This window comes from Cydia fagiglandana, chromosome Z (genome assembly GCF_963556715.1).
Source record: "Cydia fagiglandana chromosome Z, ilCydFagi1.1, whole genome shotgun sequence".
In the NCBI taxonomy this organism is placed as follows: domain Eukaryota; kingdom Metazoa; phylum Arthropoda; class Insecta; order Lepidoptera; family Tortricidae; genus Cydia; species Cydia fagiglandana.
Genome location: NC_085959.1, coordinates 19,034,910 through 19,059,266, shown reverse-complemented (window position 1 = coordinate 19,059,266; position 24,357 = coordinate 19,034,910). Strand labels below are relative to the sequence as shown.

At 36.3% G+C, this 24,357-nt stretch overlaps 1 protein-coding gene across 1 annotated transcript; it reads left to right on the top strand.

Annotated features, from left to right (window-relative positions):
- Positions 1-1,886: 1,886 nt before the first annotated feature.
- Positions 1,887-23,563, top strand: LOC134679372 (uncharacterized). Its single transcript, XM_063538272.1, has 18 exons — positions 1,887-2,090; positions 2,914-2,994; positions 4,940-5,057; positions 8,998-9,074; positions 9,459-9,589; positions 10,002-10,068; positions 10,752-10,863; positions 11,122-11,222; positions 12,592-12,675; positions 13,102-13,233; positions 16,369-16,475; positions 16,935-17,117; positions 17,473-17,539; positions 17,629-17,672; positions 17,794-17,978; positions 19,809-19,938; positions 21,000-21,092; positions 23,440-23,563. The coding sequence occupies exons 1-18, from the start codon at positions 2,063-2,065 to the stop codon at positions 23,557-23,559; spliced, it is 1,860 nt and encodes a 619-aa protein (XP_063394342.1). The 5' UTR covers positions 1,887-2,062; the 3' UTR covers positions 23,560-23,563.
- The last annotated feature ends 794 nt before the right edge of the window (positions 23,564-24,357 follow it).

Here is a 24,357-nt window from a genome sequence, read left to right as displayed (position 1 = left end):
AACAGGAAAAATGCCAAGTTATTGTCTTAATTACTAGTAGTTCGCCCCGAACTAAGAACTCGTATTCGCTGAAAACTACCGCGCAGCGCGCACACTCAGGTTTTGATTTCCAACTCAATCTCACTAGTGATACCTACTAATACTTTATATACGAGATTACCGCCACGTGGGATGTTGACTCGACGATCATTGTTGCGATAGTCGTCTCGGTTTTTTTTCCGTCATGAGATATTCGTGTGGAGGAAACGATCACCCTGATCCCAAAATGTTTGCACAAGTTTACCGATTGGCGTCTCGTTTTTCCCTAATACGCCCGGTTGTAATGTTTCCGGCAAGGATTTGCTGAAGAACTTACTAGGAGCGAAGGATCTGGTAACCATTGATTCATGGTTATGAAGACCATGATTACAACGAGGCTGTAAACCAGTGACGCGGTTCAGTCTTACATTGCTGGGTACATCGTCCGCAAATTGCGAAAAATCGTAAAATGCAATAATTGTTTAAAACTCATACAAATGAGTCCTAATGAGGGAAAACTGTTAGTGAGAAACGACGTAATCGATAAAATGGATTTATACGGCGGGTTAATTTATGCTAGTGACGATCTATTCAATCTGACCAAAATGATAGAGAAATGTATGTTAAGAGTAATAAGCAAAGCTTTAACCAATATGGAGACGATCAGTGAAATTACGCAAGAATGACTAAAAAGAGCATTGATAAAAGTTGGATGTGTCGACCATTTCAAACATATATTAAAAAATGTTATCGATATGTACGTAGTTATGCGAGCCCACTTTCTGGCAAAATATAAAAATAAACGTTACGCCGCAGCCAAAACCAAAACTAAAATGAATAGGATAAATGCCAAGTTATTGTCTTAATTACTAATAGTTCGCCCCGAACTAAGAACTCGCATTCGCTGAAAACTACCGCGCAGCGCGCACACTCAGGTTTTGATTTCCAACTCAATCTCACTAGTGATACTTAGGTAAGTAATACTTTATATACGAGATTACCGCCATGTGGGATGTTGACTCGACGATCATTGTTGCGATAGTCGTCTCAGCGGACGGTCTCATAGCGAAGAGTCTCAACCAACACCTAGAGACTGGATCAAGGGTCAGATGCAGGCAAATTGTGACAAAACATTCGTTGATGTTAACAAGAAATAACTCAAAATGTAGTCAATATGATGGGTGCTGAGAAAGGAGCGGCTACAGGGCCTGGGGCCTAGGGCGGCAAAGACTGCAAATCCGCCACTACATTATACATATATAAAAATGTGTTCGGGTGTTTTTTTTTGTTTTGTGTTTTTATATTTTACTTTTATATTAATATTAAAAACGAAAAACAAAAAAGAGCCTTTTATTTCTCGCCGGTAAAACAAACACAATATTATCAACTTAAATTTACATTAGGTTTAGTATTACAATAATATTTAATATTCCTCAAATCAATGTTCTATTATGCTTGGTTATGTAATAAGTAGTAAGTAATTATATTTTTTTCTTGTAATTTATTCTGCAACAACCCCTCCTGTGAGGGTGAAGGCCTCCTCCAGTGATGCTGGTCATCACAATTTCTGTTCTCTATCTTTTTCAACTTACATATGTATATCAATATTAATTTATATATTGGTATTAAATACCTACAAATACAAATAATAAAAAGCTAATAAATACTCTTATCGGGATTCGAACCCGCGACCTCCTGCTTCATAAGCGGGGTCACTACCGACAAGGCTAAAAGACCGTCAAAAATTGGTTCGCGATGCACAGTGGCGCCGCGGCGCGGCCTATTTAATGTTTTTGAGGGACACTTTTTAATACATGAAGATTGTTTTCCTCATCTCTACCTTCCATATTTCTGATAATATAGATTTTGATTTATCATTTGTTTTTTGACAGATGTGATTTGACAAAGACGTAATGATTTTATAATACACATACTGTTGTATCTCCCCTTTTATATTTATTAGATACTAATTATTGTTTATATCATTATATTTGAAAGTTATGCGACTATCGCTGTCGTCTGATATGTAAATTTCAAGTTTATAATGGGCGACGGTTTAAAGCTGTCCAAAGGTTGGTATTGTGCTAATATATACCTACGTTAAATAAGTATTTTTCCGAGGTAAAATAGTACGTATAGGTATTATTTCTGAATGACTACACGTACACTATACCAGCAGGCATTCACGCCATGTGCCTATGTTAGGGGTTATGCGTGTTTCTGTCTTTTCGCCAGAGACTTTCTGCTGAGAGGGATAGTGAAAAGTTGGCATTTCCCTGTCCCTCTAGCAGCAAGACAGCCTAAAAGATATTTAGATGTTATATATAATACTTTAAAATATATGTGCAACTGTACAGAAACTTCATACGTGTTGTTATAACTTGTTTGTTGCAGATATAGAATAGAAACATTTTACCCAGTTTTAGGTGTATTCAGGTAATTCCGAAAAAAAGAAACACTAAAACAGTGGCGGATTATTCCGAAAAGGGACTCTTGTTAAAACGTAATATGACATGAGTGATTATTAAACGATTTTCGGGATTACCCAACATCCGAAATTATCCGAATACATCTTATCTTAACTCTACCTACCTCGTGCCACTTGCACCATCCCACTAATCCAGGGTTAACCGGTTAAACCTGGAGTTACCATGGTTACCAGTACAATTTAACACTGGGTTAATGGTTAAACTGGTTAACCCCGGGTTAGTGGAATAGTGCAAGTGGGCCCTAATGACTCATCAGAAATGTAGGTAGCGATGACGCCTTGGCCACGTTATTGCTAAAGGACTTTGTCTAATGTCTACATATACCGTCGTATAGGTAGGGAATGTCCTTTGTTAAGCTAGAGGTAAAAATAAAATGTGTACTTAATGTAATTATGTAACATTTTAGATAAGCGCCATAGGAGCTCGAGTAGCATCGGTGGAAATGTGGTAGAAGGAACACGTTCAGAGCGAAAGCTAGATTTGGCAGGTAAATTTGAATTTCTGACCAGAAAAGTGTGGTCTGTTTAATTAATTTGGTAGTACGCCCCGCGCGCTAACTTCGAGGGTTGCGGACCCGAGCTAACGGGAACGTTGGCGGCGCAACAGTGTATAGCAGAAAAAACCCAGGGTGTTCGTAGCTTTGCAATAGAGCCCGGTGGCTAAACCTATTGTCTATTGTTAGGTAAAACCGCACGTGCTACTTACCTGCAAAAAAGGGTCATAATTATTATATTTGGCACGTGAGCGCGGGTTAGTGCAATGCTCAAAAAACCAGTGTAGGTGCGCTCTCCGATAACGCGCCTTTGTTACGCATCTCGATTATACATTTTAGATTGGTTCTGTAGTGTTCGACTCGTCGGCACTCAGTAACCGAAGTACTGTACTTTTTATGCAGGTGGTTGTGGCACGTGGCATGTGCGGTTTTACTTAACAAAAGACAATAGGATTAGCTCGGGCTCTATTAGAAACCTACGAACTATACCCCCTACATAGAAGTTTGTATACAATAAAGGTGCTAAGCCAATAATTTTGGTGCTTTACACGGTATAATACGAGCTCTACTCAGAACTCGCGTGCGACGCGTGGAAACGTGGTGACAATTGTTTATTTATTTAGAAACATGTCTTATATTATGAGATAAGTATGAGTTAGAGAGAATTTCGTTATTTTTTTGGCCAAGGCAAACTAAGCGACCTATATATAGGGTCATTCCATGTGATTTCAACAAATTTGAATTAAAAAGTGTGCCGCATGATTTTTGATTTGCATATAAAAAATTGAGGATATATTTCATGGTGGCAGAAGTGCTGAACCACCACCAGTTTTTTTTTTATCTTTTAATTTCCAAGTTTTGCCCATTCGAAGTTAGCAGTGGGGTCAAATTCTTGCTTGTACAAAATCAGACCTAACTTTTTTTCTATAAAAGGTAACGAAATAATTATTACTTTTTTGATTAGGTAGGAAATCTGGATATTATACTGTATGACAAAATTTATCTGAATTAACTACAAAAAAAATGGTGACACCCGAAGTGTACACCTAATTGGACAATTATTGCAATTTTAAAATGGTTCTTGTGCCAACCCTGGTGCATATCAAATATTACTTTTTTCTGAAATATAATGTACTTGCCGTATTCATCTTGTAAAATAAATATAATTGTGTTAGATCAATTACTTCTAATAGAAAAATGTAAGTGAAAATTGAGAAATTCGAAAAATGCTCGTGTTTGACTCTAAAAAAATCCACGTGGAAGAGAAAATAAAAATTTTATTGTAGTCAGAAAATATAGCTGATAATTTCGTTAATTAGATTTAGAAAAAAAAGTTGTGTTATTTTGCCTATTTTTTGAAATATGATTTTTTTAACATGCTACTTTTTACAACTATCGATACAAAATGTTTTATGTTATAAATTAATAAAAATGGGACGGTAATTGGTCATACGGATATTATTTACGTTTTTTATGTTGAAATATTTTTTTTTGACATGGCAATAATTTCATTTGTAAATTGGTGGTGGTGTACACTTCGGGTGTCACCATTTTTTTTGAAGTTAATTCAGATAAATTTTGTCATACAGTATAATATCCACATTTCTTACCTAATCAAAAAAAGTAATAATTATTTCGTTACCTTTTATAGAAAAAAAGTTAGGTCTGATTTTGTACAAGCAGGAATTTAACCCCACTGTTAACTTCGAATGGGCAAAACTTGGAAATTAAAAGATAAAAAAAAAAACTGGTGGTGGTTCAGCACTTCTGCCACCACGAAGTATATCCTCAATTATTTTTATTCAAATCAAAAATCATACGGCACACTCGATTTGTTGAAATCACCTGGAATGACCCTATACCTATATACCTACAGAACAACAATTCTCCAAGCAACGGTGCCTTAATTATCATTAAGAACCATTAATAATTTTTCTAGAATCCATTGCTGAAGTAGACGATCAGTTTGCTTTAGCAGAAGCACGATGCGAAAATTTACAAGAAAAAATTGAATTAGTAAAAGTGATGAAAAGGAAGAAAAAACTTAAAAAGCTAAGGTACGTAAGCATGACGGAGGAATTTGAAACATATACGTAACAGGTAATGTTACGCTTTCAAAAATAATCATTTTGTAGTAGTAGCAGTAAGGCTGGTATCCTATCTGTCCAATATCATGGTCCAATGTGTATTTGCATCTCACATCTTGCTTAATGAGAGAGTGAGAGGCCTATCCGGCCGGATACCGGATAGTAACCGGATATCCGGTGCATCTCTAGTATTTAGTACAGTCGCCATCGGTTATATCGGGGCGGTCAAGACGCTCACAAATATCAGAACGCCTCCATTGTCAAGGCGCTAGAGTGCGTGCTGTGATATTTTTGAGCACCTCGGTTGCTCCGATATATCTAATGGCGACAGTACTACTTTAATAAATACACAATAGGTACAGCGAACATGTACTTAGTTTACAGTTATTAGCGGCCAAATGGTCAATTATAACTATTCAGGGAGGTATTCTTGAAAATGTTGTTATATAATGAGTTCCCGAAGATGGCTTTAAACTTTAAAACCGTTAGCCAAATTCTGCGATAGACATAATACTGTGCAACTTTTTTGACCTAAGGAAGAGCGAAATAGTTATTTGTTTTACAAGGGGGCACAGTTGTTGTTTAACTGCTCGTGCTAATATTGATACCCGAGCAAGCGAAAGATTCCAAAATTGAACCACTCGCTACGCTCGTGGTTCAAGAAATGGAATCTTGAGCGTTGCGAGGGTTTCAAAGCACGAGGGTTAAACAAAATTTGCCCCCGAGTGAAACACAAATTTTTTCACCACACCAACCTGAAGCAAGTATTAAATGTACAATATCAAACAAAATCAAACCAAATCAAATCCAAATTAATGTTATTAAATATTTATCATCCAAAATCATCATTTAAAAGTCATTTCTACCAGCAAAAATAAGAAACCAACTCAAAATTTGCATTTGATTACTTTGTCTCACATGTAAATAAAATGCAACTTTGCTATCAGTTTTTGAAGTGCAAAGTAAGCCTTTCCGAGCTGGTGTGGCGAAAAAAAAATTAACCCTTAATATTAGGTACAATTAGGTTTGTTCATTTTTTTTAGACCCCCATTTTTATATTATTTTCTGAAAATATAGGTTAATTTAAGATACCAATTTAAATGATTTAGTAATTCGTGGCTCGGTTGAATATTTATAATTTATTGAAAATATGAGATACGACTTCTCGTAAATTACATGTCGTCGGCTGATTAGGATAATGCACAAGCAACAACAAGCATAAAAAAAATAGTTGTCATTGTCAATTGATTATAATGTCACCTGTCGACAATGTCAGTGTCACGTGTTTCTATAAATAACAATCGTCTGGAATGGAAAACTCGTTTATTTTGAATCATTAATTTCAAAATACCTACGCTATAAATTTAAGAAAGCTGATTCCAGAAATCTGCCTAAGTTATATAATATAACTTAGTTTTATTGGAGTATGTATCCATATAGCATCCAACTCTAACCATAACTTGGCTGAAATCAAGGGAGAAAAAATACAAATGTAAGTTACCTACATCATATATATTTTAACTGATTCGATTTGTAAGAAGATTGGATTCATAAAATCGTTACAAGCGTCCATTGCTAAAGGTAGCTTAGCACCCAGTGGGTGCTTTCTACCGGCTTGTCACCATTGTTTGGATATTGTACTACATACTTATACTACTATATTAGGAACATGCCAATTTTGCTAATTATATCCTATTATTTCAGGTCATCGTGATTCCTATTTAGATACAGCTGTGAGATATGTAACTGCACTTGGTACCAGAACAAAGTTGAGCATTTTGTATTGAAACGAACGTCATATTAATTATTAATCGTCGTAATACTTTACGACCGTAAATAATGCCTGGGAACAGAGTAAATAACAAACCATACACTTCTCTTCTGGATGGTCAACAAGAAGCCATCATTGTCAAATGCTCGTGCAGAACATGATAAACATACATTTAATGTAAAGTTACGATTTTTTTTGGAAACATATATAACATATTTCCCAAATTAATAAAAAAGTAGGTAAACAAAAACATGTTTTATTATTCACAACTCTTTATTAAGTCTTGTCCACCATGATATCAGAAGCTTGAACTGCAACATGTACCTGGAAATTAGAAATTATATCTTTTTAAAGCAGTTTCAGGCTGAATTTTGAGTATGGCTATGTATTCTTGTATATTCCTTCTTTCTAGTAGGCACCATCTCTGTTTAACGGTTTGCCTTTAGATACTCTGGCTACATTACCACAGAAAATAAATAGAAACCACGACCCTACCAATAAAGTGAGCTTTTAAATACTTAATTGTAGTAAATTAATATTAATTTTATACTTACATCGACGTGATTCTCACAGCAATACTGTGTGTAACACGTGAAGTAGGTAGGTATTCCAAGTTTAATTCACGGCACCATCTTTCACGTCGTAGGTCTTCGTGGATTCGAACTATTATTTTTGTGAATCATTCCCACACATAGGAACAAGGTTTTTGATATATTATTAAGCAATGAAATCTACTGTTTAGGTATTAATTATAAATCAAAGTGTAACAAACAAGCGCAGCGGTTTACCTGAAAAATTGTGTTATGACAATCGATGACAATGATAACTTTGACAATACGTGAGTGACGGATTTATTTACTATGGTTCGATAACTTTTATTATGCAATGACTTTACATTCAGCCCAGGAGAAGGTCAAACTAAGGTCATAAGGATATTTGTTGAAATATCTTCAATCCTCAATTATTATATCGCAGCAAATGTCGGAAACTGTTTAAAAACCTTATATCTCGAAATGGTTTTCGAAATAGAACATTTGAAAAAAAATGAACAATCCTAATTAGCGTAGACAGGTTCAGAGCGACCTACCTACAGCCAATTTTATTCGGGATATTATAATCCCATAGCGTTAGTTATTTACAGTAGGGTAATTAAAGCACCATAAGATTCATAGAGAAACGTAGAACGCAGTTATTTTTAGACAATTTATATTTTAAAACTATAAAGAGTAGGTAATTTGATCGTGACGTCACATGCTGGTATTTAATATAAATTCCATAGTAGAAAATCGTTATGACAGTTAGACATAAGAAACTGATTTAGGTAGGTACAATACTCTTTAAGTGGTTTAGTACTTATATGCAGTGTAACTTTACTACCCGGTATCGTCTTGGGTCGTCCCATTCGTTTTTCGTCAAGTTCTTAAATTAGTCCTATTCTGCTTTCGTCACTCATTCTACATTCGTTACAATCGTCGGTGGCTTTCAATGTACAATGAGTGACGAAAGCAGAATAGGACTAATTTATGAACTTGACGAAAAACTAATGGGACGACCCAAGACGATACCCTTTAAGGGGCTACCCGATGTTTTCATCGATTATTGACAAGTTTTGAATCGTATCACCTTTTTTTGCACTACAGATAGAATTATAAGACAAACGGTTATCGGTTCTTCAATCTTTTACCTCCGGTTTTGTCCACCGGATTTCGAAAAAAATTAATACTTATTTTTTTATGAATTTTTTAAACATTGTTTAAAAAACACTTTTTTCGTATCTAGTTTGCAGTGAAGGATCTTACATGTACGAAATCTACATATTTGGGTTCGTCTTTGAAGTCTCGAAAATCGTGTCCAAGGTTTTAATTTTAAACTAATTAACACAGAAGTTATGGCCAGAATACCAGTTTTTTAGCCTAAAATTGTTCAACTTTGATGCCAAATATCTCGAAAACAATGACCTTTAAAGTAAATATGGGATACTATATTGCTTAAAGCCGTTGCTGTTAATATGATAAGCTACAAAAAACATTAGAAAACTAAGGGATTCAGATCGAAGGTCATTGGCGTGAGGGAGCCCCTTAACCTCGAAGAGTAAGTATAAGCTTTTGCCTAGAAGTTCATAAAATGTTTTGTTTCTAGTATGACCCGCGTCAATGAAGCGCCTATGCCACCCGAAAATATGTCCTTCATTACTGTAAAAACGCAACCAAAAAAGAGTAAGTCATTTTCGTATATACTACACAATACCATAACATAGGTACTACACAATTAGGCACTATCGAAGAATATATATAATGCAGAATGATCTATTATGATTGTCATCAAAGTTTCCTATACTTAGAAAGTAATAAATAGTAATAATATACTTAACTTTAAATAAAAGTGAGACGCAATGCACATCGCTTGTCCCTTTCCGACGTATTCCAAATTCCAGAATTTTCTGGACCTAGACCAATATTGTCACAGTTTAAAAATGTAGGGTTATTGTTGCTTAGCAGCACAATAAGGCCTATAATAACCTCCCTGACTGACCTTTAAAAAAATCCGAATAAGCAAAGTGTTATGAAAATTGAATTTGATGTTGATATGGAATCATGTAGAGGCAGTCCAATCGCGGCAGCGTCGGCAAGAGGCGCCCAGCCTCGACTCTGCGGCCGAAGAGCAGCGCCGCATGCTCGGGCAGGTGCGCGGCTACACCGAGGCCTTCTATGAACCGCAGCATTCTTACAAGGTTAATTTAATACCTTGACTGTATCTACCTGGATAATTTAGGTACATAGAAATTATATTATCGTCGGGTGACAAGCAAAAGTCACTAACTAACATCATTGAAATTATTGGTCAATAAACCGTGTTACAAGTGTAATAAAGTGCATTGTTACTTTAATTTTTTGATAGTAATAAGTGAGTTTTGCTTGTCACCCGACGTTATGTAGTTATACTTAGGGGCTGTCCATAAATTACGTCATCGATTTTGGACCCCCCCCCCCCCTAAAATCATGCTTCGTGTTGAAAATCATGCCCGTTTCGTCCTACGTCGTGCTACCGTCATCCGATGTCTAGACCCCACCCCCTATGAATAGCCCCTTAAATAATACAGCTCATATTAATATTAGTGAATTAATAACGATATTTTGATCTAGCAATCGCAAAATATGGAACCGAATCTTCGGCGGATGCGCGATCATAGGACGTCTGCTGATGGAGACAGTGAGTACTTAGCTATGAAAATTATAATGATGTATTTGAACGATTACTAAATTCTTTTGTACCATCGCGCTGTGCGATTGTTGCGTCATTTAGGGTCCTAGCTAAATTGGTTGTCCAATTACGCTATAGAATTTTCAATTTAGCAAGAAACCTAAATGGCATAACATGATAACAATCCCGTGTGGTGACTGTACAAAACAAATCCTATCTTAGAACCACTCAGCTTATTTTGGAATGTTCCGAATCACAATCGTTATCATTATCCATCTAGCTAGCTAGGCAATAAAAATTAGTAAGTAGTTTATGTGGCTGCTACATAATAAAAGGCATTATATTACGAATGTGGGTTAATGAAACGAATTCAGCAAAACAAACGTTTACAAGATATTTTAAAGTAGGTACCTATCCCACATATATATATGTTGATGAAGTTTTCGATTCGTCACGCGGATAAGTATACCTAAGTAGAAAGAAAGAACACATTTTAATTTGTGCGGATCGAAAGTGCTAACTCACTTGTACTTATAGATACTTATTTTTAGTTAAGTCTATTGTCTAAGCTAGGCAAAAAGGGTGACAGCTGGTACCTACCACAAGCGAGTGGAAAAAACCATAATTCTTAATTTTTAATAGGAAATCACTGATGTACATTTGTACTGATGTACCAGATGTTTATTTTTTAGGGGTGATGTACGGGAGGAGTCTGCAGATCGACGACGGTCCAAGCCTGGCGCAGCCTAGGCCGACCGACCAGGATGATGCTTCGGAAAACTTAGAATTTCGCCAACGCGACTTGTATGTTGTATATTTTACAACTGTTTGTTACTTTATCTTATAACTTTCACCCAGCCTATTTCAAATACGGTTTCCTTAACAACCGAGATACCGAAATTAAATGCCGGTTGATTAGTATTCAAACAATACCGGTAGGTATTAGGTCAATGAAATAAAAGGAATACCTAATTTACTTACTTATGAAAAAGCCTAATAGTTATATTAGGGGCACCAGACTGTGAATACATTTTGTACGTCTCAAATCATACTTCCTTGTAGCATGGGATCGCGCAAAAAGACATCGCCCGAAGTAAGGCCCCCATCTCCGAAGCAGGTCGGTCGTCGAAAGCCCGTTCCGAGAGACGTTTCAGCCAAAACAGGTACATTTCCAATAATATTTTTATTAGCATTCAAAGTAGTAAGTTTTTGTGGTGATAGGTGTTCAAAAAGTCTTTAAATAGTTATTACGATAGGTACCAGTGCAAAGAAAAAAGGTAATTCGCAACGAGTGGCGAGTTTTAGAACAGTACCGAAGGGAGTTTTTAAGATATAAACGTGTCGTGTCGAAACACGAGTTGCGAATTACGTACCTATTCGCACGTCTATCGCACAACGTTTTACAGCATATATATACATATGGCCATTTAAATTTTCGACGTAGTTACTTAATGTGCTTATTATAGCACAGGGTGTCGTAATGGAATACCAGCTGTAGATACTGTAACAGTATGTTACGAATGTTACGATGCAAGTGCGAAATTTAGGAAATATGCAACGAGTGGCTATAAATTGAAACACGTCCAAAGGAAGTCGTCATTTCGGTAAGACGCAAAGTTTCCAAGATTAGGGAATGCAAATCGGTTATAACCGTAACCGAAATATTCGGTTATAACCGAATATTGGAAACTCGAATAACCGGTTACGGTTATTTTCGGTTATTTATTTATGACTTAAATTGTATGTTTTTACTATCTAATGACTAAAATATCCACCCTTTTTTGGCTGTGGCTATAATTTTTGTCATTCCTGGACTTTAATAACTAAAATACTTATTACCAAATCTACTTCCCTTATTTGTGAAATATTTTTATTGAATATTGTATTACGTCCAAGGTAATGTTTTACTTTTACTGTATTTGGTGTGTTTTATTAAAAAACGAAGACTTTTACTCACATTCCCTAATACTGTAGGTACTAAAATAAAGATTTTTGTATTTTTTTAATTACTTCATTGTAAATTTATAATTTTTCATCGAAAGTAACTGTAACCGATTATAACCGATATTCGGTTATTTTTCGGGCATAACCGTAACCGAAACCGGTTATGAAGTTTGGCCGGTTATTGCATTCCCTATCCAAGATGTAAGTTAAAAACCGAAAAATGGGACATTCTTATCACCCCCCACCCTGGATCAAAGACTAATACGGCCGGGGACTTTTGATATGTTCACCTCCTAATTACTCCAAACAAAGTTACGGAGTCTAAAATTGTGTTCCTAGCATTTCCCTCTATAAGTACCTTCTTAATTATTGCTGGGCCTTTAAAATAAAATAAAAATTATATTAAAAATATCAGCAAATAAATATTTCTATAATAAAAATAAAGGTGCTACCTAGTAGATGACCCTTGCCGTGTACAGAAAACAGCCCCTTCTCATAATTAATCAAGAGAGGATTAAATGTAAAGACTAGTGAAATTATGTATACTTTTATGAGCATAAAATTACATTTTAGTTTTTTTATTTTCAGTAAGAGAAAAGTGGAAGGAACGAACACGAGAGCAAGCAAGGCACAAGTCTCCAGACCAGCGTGGCGTGCCTGCATATAATAATTGTACGTAATTGTAATAAGTATTGTTACTCACATTTCGCAGGTGCTTTATAGTAGGTACCTGCTAATGGTAATCACATTCTCGTAGCAAAATCACTGGATCAGTCGTTAAATAGTATAACTGTACCTAATAGGATTTACTGCCCCAGTAGGATTTTATTAAAGCTCGGCGTTGCAAGCTATATCAGTGCTCTCGCTCGTAAATAGCAAGCTAGGGTCCCCGTTGCCGTTCACAGCATGGATCGATATACATACATATGTATATAATATTGTGTATGTTAATCTTTTTCCGAGCCGATAGTAAAAAAATGATGTGTCTTACTGGATGCATATACATATAGAACACAGTCATAATCATAATTGAAGTGATGATGGCCTCTGGTTTGAGTTGTGGTTTAGTGTTTATAATTGTACATTTTTTGGCGACAGTTACGTCTCTGCCAGCCGGGGACGAGCCCGGCGAGAGGCCGGTGGTGGAGCTCTTCAGCAACAACATGAAGAATGCGCCATCGAACATGTCCACGTGGCAGTCCGGCGGCTTGGAGCGGAAGCTTAAAAAGGGTACCTCCCTCATCAACGGTCTTAACACGTTTAGTACCTACAAGTGTGTCGCTTAACTTCAAACTCGGGTAAATCCATTCGACCCTCTCAGCAAATATCTAGTTAAGCGACTCAAGTGTTCGGCAAAATGTAATTGCATTACGAATTATGAACATACCTCGCAATCGAGCTAGCAAAACCGTAGCAGTTGCACATTAAGGTTGACGCATATACAGTGAGTAAATCTAATACGGGCGATAAATTAAATCGGAAATAGTATTCATTAGTGTAATCATGAAGTAAAAGGTTTTTTTGAGTTGCAGTTCATTACGACCCCATAATTAATTTAAAAAAAAATTCTCAGCAGCAATGTACTGTAAACATGGTTGCGGTACCGAAATGTCAAATGTTCATTAGCAATACAACAATAGCATTTACAAACTTACCTATCTGGAGGAACATTCACAATACATGTTAGCATTACACTGCGTTTAATGTTTTGGTAGATAAAAGTACTACTAGGCGTGTTAAGAGAAATTAAATCTTATTTATTTATAATGTTTATCAACAAGAAACTGACTTCATTTTAATCAGTCACGATGACAGCACTTGACGTGATTATTTCTAATCTGAGCAATAGACAAGCACCTTTGATAGCACACCCTTTTTGAAAATTAATCTAATATCAGTATCTGATATACCAGGCCGTGCCTGATTTAATATACCAGGATGGCGGAAAATAAGCATACGGCCCGCCTAATAGTTGTACAGTTATTACCAAAATTATTTCGAGAATTAACTTAACCGTCTAAACACCACAAAACTTGGTTGGTACATTGTGTGAAAACGTGGCAAATTCTTTGGTGGAATTGCAAGTTTCTTATTTTATTTCAACTCTGATTTGACAATGTCAGTCGTTCGATTCAAAAGTAATCGTATGTTATAAAAATGCCTCGTTTAACAACTTTTACTGCTCCTGAATTAATGGACATGATTTTAATTTACGGTGAAACACTACAAAATGGTCATCGAGCGCTAGCTGCGTACAGAGAGCGATTCCCTCATCGGGTTGTACCAAGAAACGCTCGAGTAATTGTAAACGCGATACAGCGAGCTCGCGAAGGATTGCCCGTAACTGGAAGGGTGGAGCGGGCAAAACTAAACTCAGGTTTCTCAGAATTTGTATTGTTGTAAATTGTGTTTTTTAGTTTTCTTTTTTAGTTGGTTCTCTTTAGGTAAGTATTTCAGCAACTTCAATACATTTCAGTTGTAATTTCAATGGGTCGTTATTGATTATTGATAAATGATTGCTTTAATAAGATTTTTTGATGTAATTTGATTTTAAACTAGGTAGTAATTTCGTCCGATAAAAAACATCATACTTATTTATTATTTACCCACTCATGACAGTTAATGACATTACATACGCAATAGGAGTTTTTGAAAGTAACTGTCAACGAGCGTTTAACGTGAGTGTGTTTGCATTAAATACATTGCGGGCTGAATTATTTTGTATGGACAAAATTATTGTTGCAACTTTAAGTAAATGTTATCTAATTACCTTTACTTTGTCCTATACTAACCACCGTTAAGAGATTCGCCCGTATTAGATTTACTCACTGTATACGTATTTACTAAGTCAAATACAAAAACTATGTTTTAAATTAATTATTTAAGATCTGTTTGCGTGTGATTAAGCTAAATAAGGTATTTACATCCTTGTGCTATACACACATCATTACGTTATAAGTAGGTAGAATTTATTTTGTATTTCAAATTAAGATCAAATAAACAAAAATTTTAAGAAGTAATTTAATAATTTACTTTCCTGAAACACAAATTTAACTTTAAAATTTAAAAAATAGTGACTATGTTATCATGAGTCATGATGATGATTCATGACATATGAACGCTAACCTTTACATTCAACTGTCATTTGCTACGGTTTTGCTAGCTCGATTGCGAGGTATGATTATGAATTGCAATTACAAAATGCAATTTGAATTATGAATTGAAAATTACGGAAATGTAATTTCTAATTGCATTAAAATTTCACTGCATTACAAAATGTAATTCGCAATGCAATTAGAAATTACATTTTGTTATTTTAATTCGTAATGCATTACTTCATGCATTACAAATTACACTCAATTAGTAACACATTTTCATTGTTTTTATATAGTATGCTATACTTGTTTGTGGGTATGTGTTTTAATTTTGCAACTCAATTTTAAGGAACTTATCCTCACAATTTTCAAATAATTGTGTATGCTTTTTAGTACGTGTTTTAGTTCTTATATTCAACTTTGGACGCTATTTGTGTCAAACCAAAACAAAAGGGACCTTATGGCGGTATTATTAGGTGGGTTGATTCTTGTATTAATAGTAAGGTATATGTATCTAGATTTCAATCCCGTAGATAGCTCATTTTCCGCCATAAGGTCCCTTTTGGTTTGCACTGAAACATTTACTGAGTCGGCTGTGAATTTAGATATAATGTTTTAGATTTAACTAGGCTGTGAATTTAGATTTAACTAGCTAGACTGAATATTTTCCTTAACCATTCCACGTGGGTAAATTTGATCCTGTTTGTGTAAGTTATAAATAGTTTACACAACGTAATTGCGTAACGCAATTACGAATTAATGTAATTTCAATTAAAAATTACCAAGTAATTCAAATTAAATTTATTTCAATGACGAGCGTAATGCATTACAAGTAATTGCATTAAATGTAATTTAATGCGTAATGCAATTACAAATTAATTGAATTATGCCCCACACTGGTACCTACAAGTTACGCTGCAATTGTTTATTTTACCCCTGGCTTACATAATAGCCAATAAAAGTGATACCTCCCGTATCTAGGTACAGTCAGCCAAGAAAGTGGTCTACCACTTTTCGACTCTATCAATCAGATCTTAGAGTCGAAAAGTGGTAGACCGCTTTCTTGGCTGACTGTAAATCTAACTCCTGCAGGGGAATACGTACATACCTTTGATTAGGGTTAGTCGATGTCAAGAGAACTTTTTTGCCATTTGTCAATGCGATTGTCAATTTACGATTTGCTTTTTTTACAATCTAACATTTTCCTAAAAACGCCATTTGCATTAAACTTTTCGTTTTGCATTATTGTTTCATGGTTATCTGCTTATAGATGTACGAGACACTACGCGACGTGGGATGCGCGCAGCTCGAGAAAAATTTAGCGACCAAAGCACAGGTCCTTTAGGCGACGTGTCAATGCAACCGGTAAAGGATAAGGTTGTACTTAACGATATTTTTAGAATGGTGTACCAGTGGATCCGACGGCCGATCGTTAGATCAGGCAGATCGCGAAATTTCTAGGCATTTCGGGAACCGTCAAAATCTTTTTTTCGTTCCTTGAGTAGACGAAGGAGTCCCGGCAACCTGACTATTGGTTTAATGTGACTACCTGACTACCTACCGTTAAAATTAATTACCTGCCATGCCTGATCTGACAGATACAAATACACGTTGTTTAAACAGTAATAGTTAAACATAGTAGTTAAAGTAGTTTATCTGAAGTAGCTTTAACATATTAATATATCGAAGCTGATTTAGTGATTAAGTATTGCCATTTAAAGTATAGATGGTCAAGCAGATCTTGTCAGTAGAAAAAGGCGACAAATTTGATAAATTTCGCGCCTTTTTTTCTTGACCATCTATGTATATTAAAAATATTTATCTGCACAACGTTAGGAGGCGCGGCACCCGCACAAGCTGAAATACCGTTGTCGTCGCTACGAGCTGCCGACCATGGCCTCTCAGATGAAGCAGGCGGGCGCGCGCTACTACCAAGGCACCGGCGCCTACCCCAACATACCTTTTGTGGTCAGCAAGAGCACCGCCCCCTCGCACAACATCGGCGTCAACATACAGCAGGTAACAACATTAAATTGTAGTGCAACATGTATGACCGGTGGAACAAAGTAGTTATTATTAGTAACATAGAAGTTGCTTTTGCACAATAGAGAGGTAATGTCTAAAAAAACGTGTACCGCGCCATATGTTTTGCGGTCACTGAATTGTCAAATGTCATCTTTTGATCCGTTACCGCAAAATGTACGGAGCTGCACAGGCGCCATCTCGTTTACCTGTCAAATTCGAAAGCGAAATTGTCTTGATTTTACGCATCTTATGTACTCAATCAATGTACCTATCTGTTGGCACAAACTTGGTGAATCTCGTTTAGGAATTTCGTACAGACGACTATTACCTTTGACAATACTGTTTACAGGTGCTAAACGGCCTCAAAGTGCAGCAACCGTTAACTGGCATTCCACCTACAATAGCACATCACATGGGTAATTATGGAATCTTTACTAATTCAATACTTAATGTATGTATATTAGTGTAAGTAGACTGGTGACTAATTTAATGTTACTTATTGCAGGCTTAGGACATATTTCTACGTTTATGGCTAATAACAATGTAGCGGTAAGCATTTGACCAATTTTAATAAGATTATATTTATGCAGCCTCTGTGGCTCCAAAGTTTTTACTATACCCGATTCATATAATGTCGTTAAATGTATCTCACTCTGTTTACTATACGCAGCCGGCCTTGTCAGAGCATCGCGAGATCAACAGCATCAGGCTAGGACGGCGGCTGGTGCGGCTCCCGTCGCACAAGTACATGTCGTACAACCGCGCGCTCAACCTGTACCGCGAGGGCGACGGCATGGTGCCGCGCTTCCTGCGCGCCATCAGTCGCCCGCACTACTTCTACACATCCATGTACAAGTGAGTTCACTGGGCAGAAGCGTCGTACAGAGCGCGGTTGTCGCTCAACCTGAACTGTACTGGTACTTAGTGCCACGTTTCCTCACAAGTTGCCAGTTGGCAATACAGCAGTCGTCATCACCCCATCAGATACATCGGGGCGGCCGAGGCGGTACAAGGCGTGATCAATATTTGTGCGGCGTGGCGTGTTGACGGCGACTGCACAAGCTGCAAGTTTTTAAGCACATTGATAGGAATTCCATTAAAAACATATATAAATGTAAAATTAAGTCAAGATCAACATTAAGAATATACGTAGATATTGACTTCACCCGCAAAAAAAATTATATCAATATGAATGGCCAGTTTTACTGCACTTGGGCTGTAATTCAAGTTCAGAAATTGACTCGGCTATATAGTAGTGGACCCTATAATGGACGTGGAACCAGTAATGGGACAAAAAAACATAATTCCTCTAAAATAAGTATCTAAAAGTAGTTTATAAACACTGGCTGTATATTATCATAAATAGGAGTCCTAGAGCTGTGTCTGTTTGAAGTTTCATTAAATTTGGTTGTTTTATAAGAAATTGGCGTCAACCCAAAAGTTGTCGTGTCACTGAAAAAAAATACCACTACGAATTCTTAACAACTTCGCTAAGAGAGGTGAGTTAGTTTATTAAATTTTAATTAATTAATACTTGATGAAAACTAGAATGTGTTTTGTTAATTGCATTTACCATGAGATAAGGTATATAACACACTATGTTGTGACTCCACAGATGTAAAAAAATAGTGGTATTTGGCCCAATCCCATTATAGGAGCTGTAAAACTGCGTACCTCCTATGATGGGACAAATGACAGAATGATGCTTGCTATGCCATAATTTCAAATTTAAACAATACAGAAATAAAATGTAGTTAAGAAATATGTCAATCAGGAGGTATTCTCGGACTTCGGATAAATTAATATCGTTTTTCCAAACTTTTATTTAACTTGCCCTGTTAGTTAGTGTGGGTCCAATCTTGGTAGCTGAATTTGAGCCACTTTTCGATTTCCGATTCAGTTGAAATTTTGTGTAAGTACGTAATTAAGTATGCAAATCGGATGATAATGCAATATTATGATAACATGGACCTAATCTGATAATGGAGACAGGAGGTGGCCATGGGAACTTTATCGCAATAAACCCTAACTAATTGTGTTTGGGTATATTAGAATTGTCTCCATGGATCTAATACAATAATAATTAGCTGTGGAAAGAAAAATACATTCAGCGATAAAAGCTTATACCAAAAATTGTTTTATTTTGCCGTAATTTATTCCCCATTTCAATATTCTATACTGATAGAGCAATGTCCATTATAGGGGGCCCATTACTGGATCCACGTCCATTACCGGGGGCCCATTACTGGAACTTTGGTGTCCATGACTGGAGAAAAAAAGCATAGTTTTAATTTGTTAAATATGTGGAAACTAATTGCAGTATCTTTGATACAACACGCCTAAAACATGAAAGACGGATTGGACTTTCATCTTTTAACACGCTAAGCGGTAGACCATTTACATGTATAAGGGAAATATCATAAATACTCCAAATTTCCTCTTAAATGTCCCATGACTGGTGCTGTTACTATATTGAAAAAATGTCTCTAGTCTTTTAAGGGTACAGTGTAAAAATTAGCTTCTAATTCTCTTAACTTTTTGCGACGCCTACGAGGAAAGACATGAACGAGTTAACCATACTATAAAATGTGTATGACCCTATTTTCAAATATTCTTATATTTTGACACTGAGACAAATTAAATGCAGTCAGTTAGTAATATTGTATGTATACTCGGCTTCTTAAGCAGCTTGGCTACGACCCGAGAGGACTTGGACGCCGCGACGTCGAAGGGCAACAACGTGGCCGCGCAGGACGCCAAGCAGAGCCTGGCCGAGTACGCCAGCCTGTACCGCGAGTACGAGCAGCTGGACAGGGTGAGCCACCACCTTAACCACCGCCAACCACTACACCAACCACCTACCGCGAACCACTTCGTTCATTCGTATAAGTATACGCCTCTATCGCTAGAATAAACAAGAGTGATATATGGAGGTAGAAGGCCCTCATAACTCCTCTTCATATCCCAGTTATTTAAATGTTTGGTACTTTATAGCGCCGTCTGCAACGTCGGCGTGCAGTTCCCATACAGTTGCAGTCGGGGCTCTGAAGCCTCAGACAAAGGGTAATATGCCACCCACATAGTAAATCGTTTAGGCACTGGTCCCACCGCGAGCTAGTAAGCTATGAGCTATCGGCTATAAAGACGAACAAAAGATAAGCACTCCCGTGTAAATAAAAGAGACACGGCGATATTTATAGCTCACCGCTGGGCGAGTGCCGAGTAACTATAAATATCGCCGTGTCTCTTTTATTTACACAGGAGTGCTTATCTTTTGTTCGTGGTTATAGCCGATAGCTTATAGCTTACTAGCTCGCGGTGGGACCAGTGCCTTACACTAGACAGCTCCAAATTTCCTACAAAACTACTGTTTCGTATCGATCCTTGAAAATATGATCTTCATTCACGTGTCGCTTTTAAATCTAATAATGTTTCTTTGGCAGTCGTTTGAATTCACTTGCCCAGTAATTTAGGTGGTATTTATGACAAAACCGAACACTCAAAATTATTCAGAGAAATAAAAGTTTGAGTATTGTATGGTTTTCTAATCTCATAGTTTGCTAAACTTTCATGCATTTTTGTGATATGACCAGAATTAGGATGTGGGATGACGCTATCCCTTTGTCTTGTTAAAGTTAGCCTATGTAGGAACTATATATATTCTGTCCATAACCCGGGCCCCGGTTATTATTGTCTTGTCGTATCATGTAATAAAATTGTTCTTAATTTTGAAACAATGTCAAGTAATGCTGAAGAATTATATAAAAAACAATATACTTAATTGATCTAGAGTTATAGTTTTCCCCTAATTTTAATTATCTTATTGACTGCTATAGATTTGTTGTGCTAATTATACCTAATTTTGAAATTTTTAAGTCGCTCCGCGAAGGCGACTATAATCCGGAGTGGGAACGTCGGAGAGACGAGATTTGGAAGGAACTGGCATTGCGAGAGGAGCGTGTCCGCAAGGTAAGATATTTGGCTTATTGTTATTAGTATTCTAACTAATTTATTCTTGCCAATGCTGTGTGTGCAACTTGCTCAGAGTAGTAAAACGTTAAGAGAACAATTTTTTTTAGTATTAGCAATACAACCAGTAGGTATGAGCAAAAATTGTACAGTCGTCATTAGATGTATCGGAGGATTCGGAGGGGACAAGTTGAAATTGCTGTCTGTTGGTAGGATACTGACAACAAAGAGAATAAAGTCTATAGAGACGGATTGTCAAAGTAAATTATGTAGCCACTGTAAATTTACTGCCATCTTTCGACATAACATAAAACTGTTAGAACGCCGTTTGACTTTGATCCTTATTCTTTCACTGATATGTTAACTTATTAAATATTAATATTCACGCAATCTTCTCGACTATAGGCCTAAGGTATGGTACCATGTTTTCGAGCGATGGCGCAACAACCATCTATGCTTGAGTAGATGGCGTGAATATTATTATTTAAAAAGTTAACACATATGAGTTAAAGAATAAGGATCAAAGTCAAATGGCGTTCAAACAGGTTTAATGTTATGTCGAAAGATGGCAGTAAATGAACTGTAGCTACATAATTTAGCATGACAGTAACTCTTTACTTCAAATCCTCTTTGCTGACAATAAATAGTGTACCTACTTTACAAAGAATGCCTCATTCTGAGCGCGAGCACATTACAAAGTTCCTTTATATAAATACTAGAGTAACATGCTACACCCGCACACTACGGGCCGTAAGCCGTGTCCTACAAAGTAGCATTGCTGGTATTTAGCGAAAATAATTCGTAGAGATGACGACACAGCATGTCCAGCCAGAGCCAAGGTGACAATCGCTATCGCTACGACAGCGAAACAGGCCGCGTAGCCAAGATGCCGATCGCTTACGCTCCGTAGCGGTCGAAACGCAACTGTCACTGTCGCACTAATATGGAAGAGTGATAGAGAGACATAATGCTTTTCGTTGTCGAAGCGATAGCGATTGTAACCTTGGCTAGGCCGGCAGTGAGCCTAGCCAAGGTTACAATCGCTATCGCTTTTAAGCATTATGTCTCTCTATCACTCTTCCATATTAGTGTGACAGTGACAGTTGCGTTTCGATCGCTACGGAGCGTAAGCGATTGGCATCTTGGCTACGCGGCCTGTTTGTGTCTCTCTATCAATCTTCCATATTAGTGCGACAATTTCGTTTCGATCGCTGCAGAGCGTAAGTGAAGTTTAGGTCAAGTGAAGATTACGGGTGAATGTGAATAGGCATGTTGACATGAATCGCGAATATATAAAATGTTATGTTTTTATCATAGCAGAATGCTGAAAATCATATTTTGCAAGTGTAAATATGCGTAATAAATTAATTAAAAATAATCAAAAGTATTTAAAATAATGCCCCGTATCACGTGACTGCAAACGCCAATCGGAGCGCGTGACGTCATGATATGAGAATCACCACAGACTAGTCGTCAAACCTGACCGTAATCCATACGACAACGCCAAAGAGTTTGGATGTTCAAAAACTGTATGTAATTTTTATTTCGGCAATAGACATTTATTACGTACAAAAAATATTATTACATGATATAAAAATATATATTAATTTGTTATTAAATAATAAAATGTTATATATTAATATGATATTTCACCAAAATCTTTTTAATCATTTGGCTGAATGGAACTATCATCGCAATGTTGGCTGTCGGAAACAAAAAAAAATAAAATTTAAAGAGTTATATCTGCCACTATATTTGCACTCACAATTTTAGTTGTATCATAATAATTCATCTTAAATTGTAACTGTAAGTGTTTTTGTGTGAAATCAGTTATTGTGATTGATTTTTGAAATGGTTTTATCATCGCTGAACGTAATATGTATACATATAGTTCGCAAGTAACAATATCATTCAAGTCAAAATTCGTAACTGCAACGTAAGTATCATGTAACAAATATTTGTTTTAAGGGTCTTGATTGTTGTTCTTTTACACATATGCACTGCATAAGACATGTAAAACTTGTTATTCATTATTTTAGCTTATATATTTACGTAATACTGATCTTTTAGAAAGAGAGATAAATTAAATACTACAGCTTTCGTTCTACGCTAGGACTGACATTTTGGCAGCAGTTTGTTTATTTATCTATTCGTGACGTCACGTGACAGCTTGGAGCGTTTAGGCTCTAACTTTAAACACTAAACTAATTAAGCTCTATTTAGTATTTAAAATTAATGAATAAAATTTTTTTTTTTTTGTAATAATTACGTGTCTATCTATAAAATGAATACAGTTCTAAAAACTTGTCAACATGCCTATATAGTTAAAAGGCAATTCGTTCGGCAGATGGTACAAGATTACAGAGGATCAGACGCAGACCTTGCGCCCCTGCGCGCGTCCGCGTCCACCACCGAGGACGGCTGCCGCCGCCGTTCCTGCTACAAATTAGGAGACCTGCAACATTGATGCCACAACATAAAAATTTACATATGCCAAATTTACTCCCACCTGTCGGGATAAGTAGAATTTTTAAGGTGAATGGTCTTTTTTATTATTATGCAAGTTTTTTTTTAGTTAAAATGCAACATAATCTTATTTAGTGCGAATTATAACAAATGATATTTATCGAGGAATTTCAGTTTTAATTCAAATTATTTAATAGCCATATTTAAAAGTATACACTACTTACCTCAAACATATTTGGTTAATAATGAAAATTCATTGTAACCGCTATAAAAACTAACTACGAACAGCATTGATCTTGTATAGCATATTCTGATGTAGCGTTCCTTGCTAAATATTACAACAGACTTAAGTGAAAGATAAAAATATGATATACTTAATTGAATTCCTTCAATGCGTCTTCTTATTATGTTCCCAAGATTTTAAATACCTTATTAATAATTACTATCTACATGTCGAATATTACTAGAGCTTTATTTAAGATATATTTTATCCAGAATGTACAAGATCACCCTAGAACCGATGTGGCATTCCGCATTACTCGCTACCCAAGAATTGGATTCAAGGCTGTTTGTCAACTGCATATGCGAAGTTGACACTGTACCACAAGACTGGAAGGATGCTTCCATTACCAAACTGTACAAAGGCAAAGGGGACCTATCAGACTGCGGTTCTTTCAGAGGGATCGCCCTACTTTCTGTGGCTGGCAAAATACTTGCCCATATTATCAATAGGCGCCTTAAGAGCCCTTCAACGTGCACACTAGCGCCACTGCTAAATAATCGTGATTATTTAAATTTA

What these genes read in the sequence shown, in the direction of transcription:
- LOC134679372 (XM_063538272.1), top strand. Translation starts at nt 2,063, where the DNA reads ATGGGCGACGGTTTAAAGCTGTCCAAAG. An exon ending in GACGTCTGCTGATGGAGACA is followed by an intron (nt 10,069 to 10,751) that starts GTGAGTACTTAG and finishes TTTATTTTTTAG; the next exon opens with GGGTGATGTACGGGAGGAGT. An exon ending in GAGAGGAGCGTGTCCGCAAG is followed by an intron (nt 21,093 to 23,439) that starts GTAAGATATTTG and finishes TTCGTTCGGCAG; the next exon opens with ATGGTACAAGATTACAGAGG.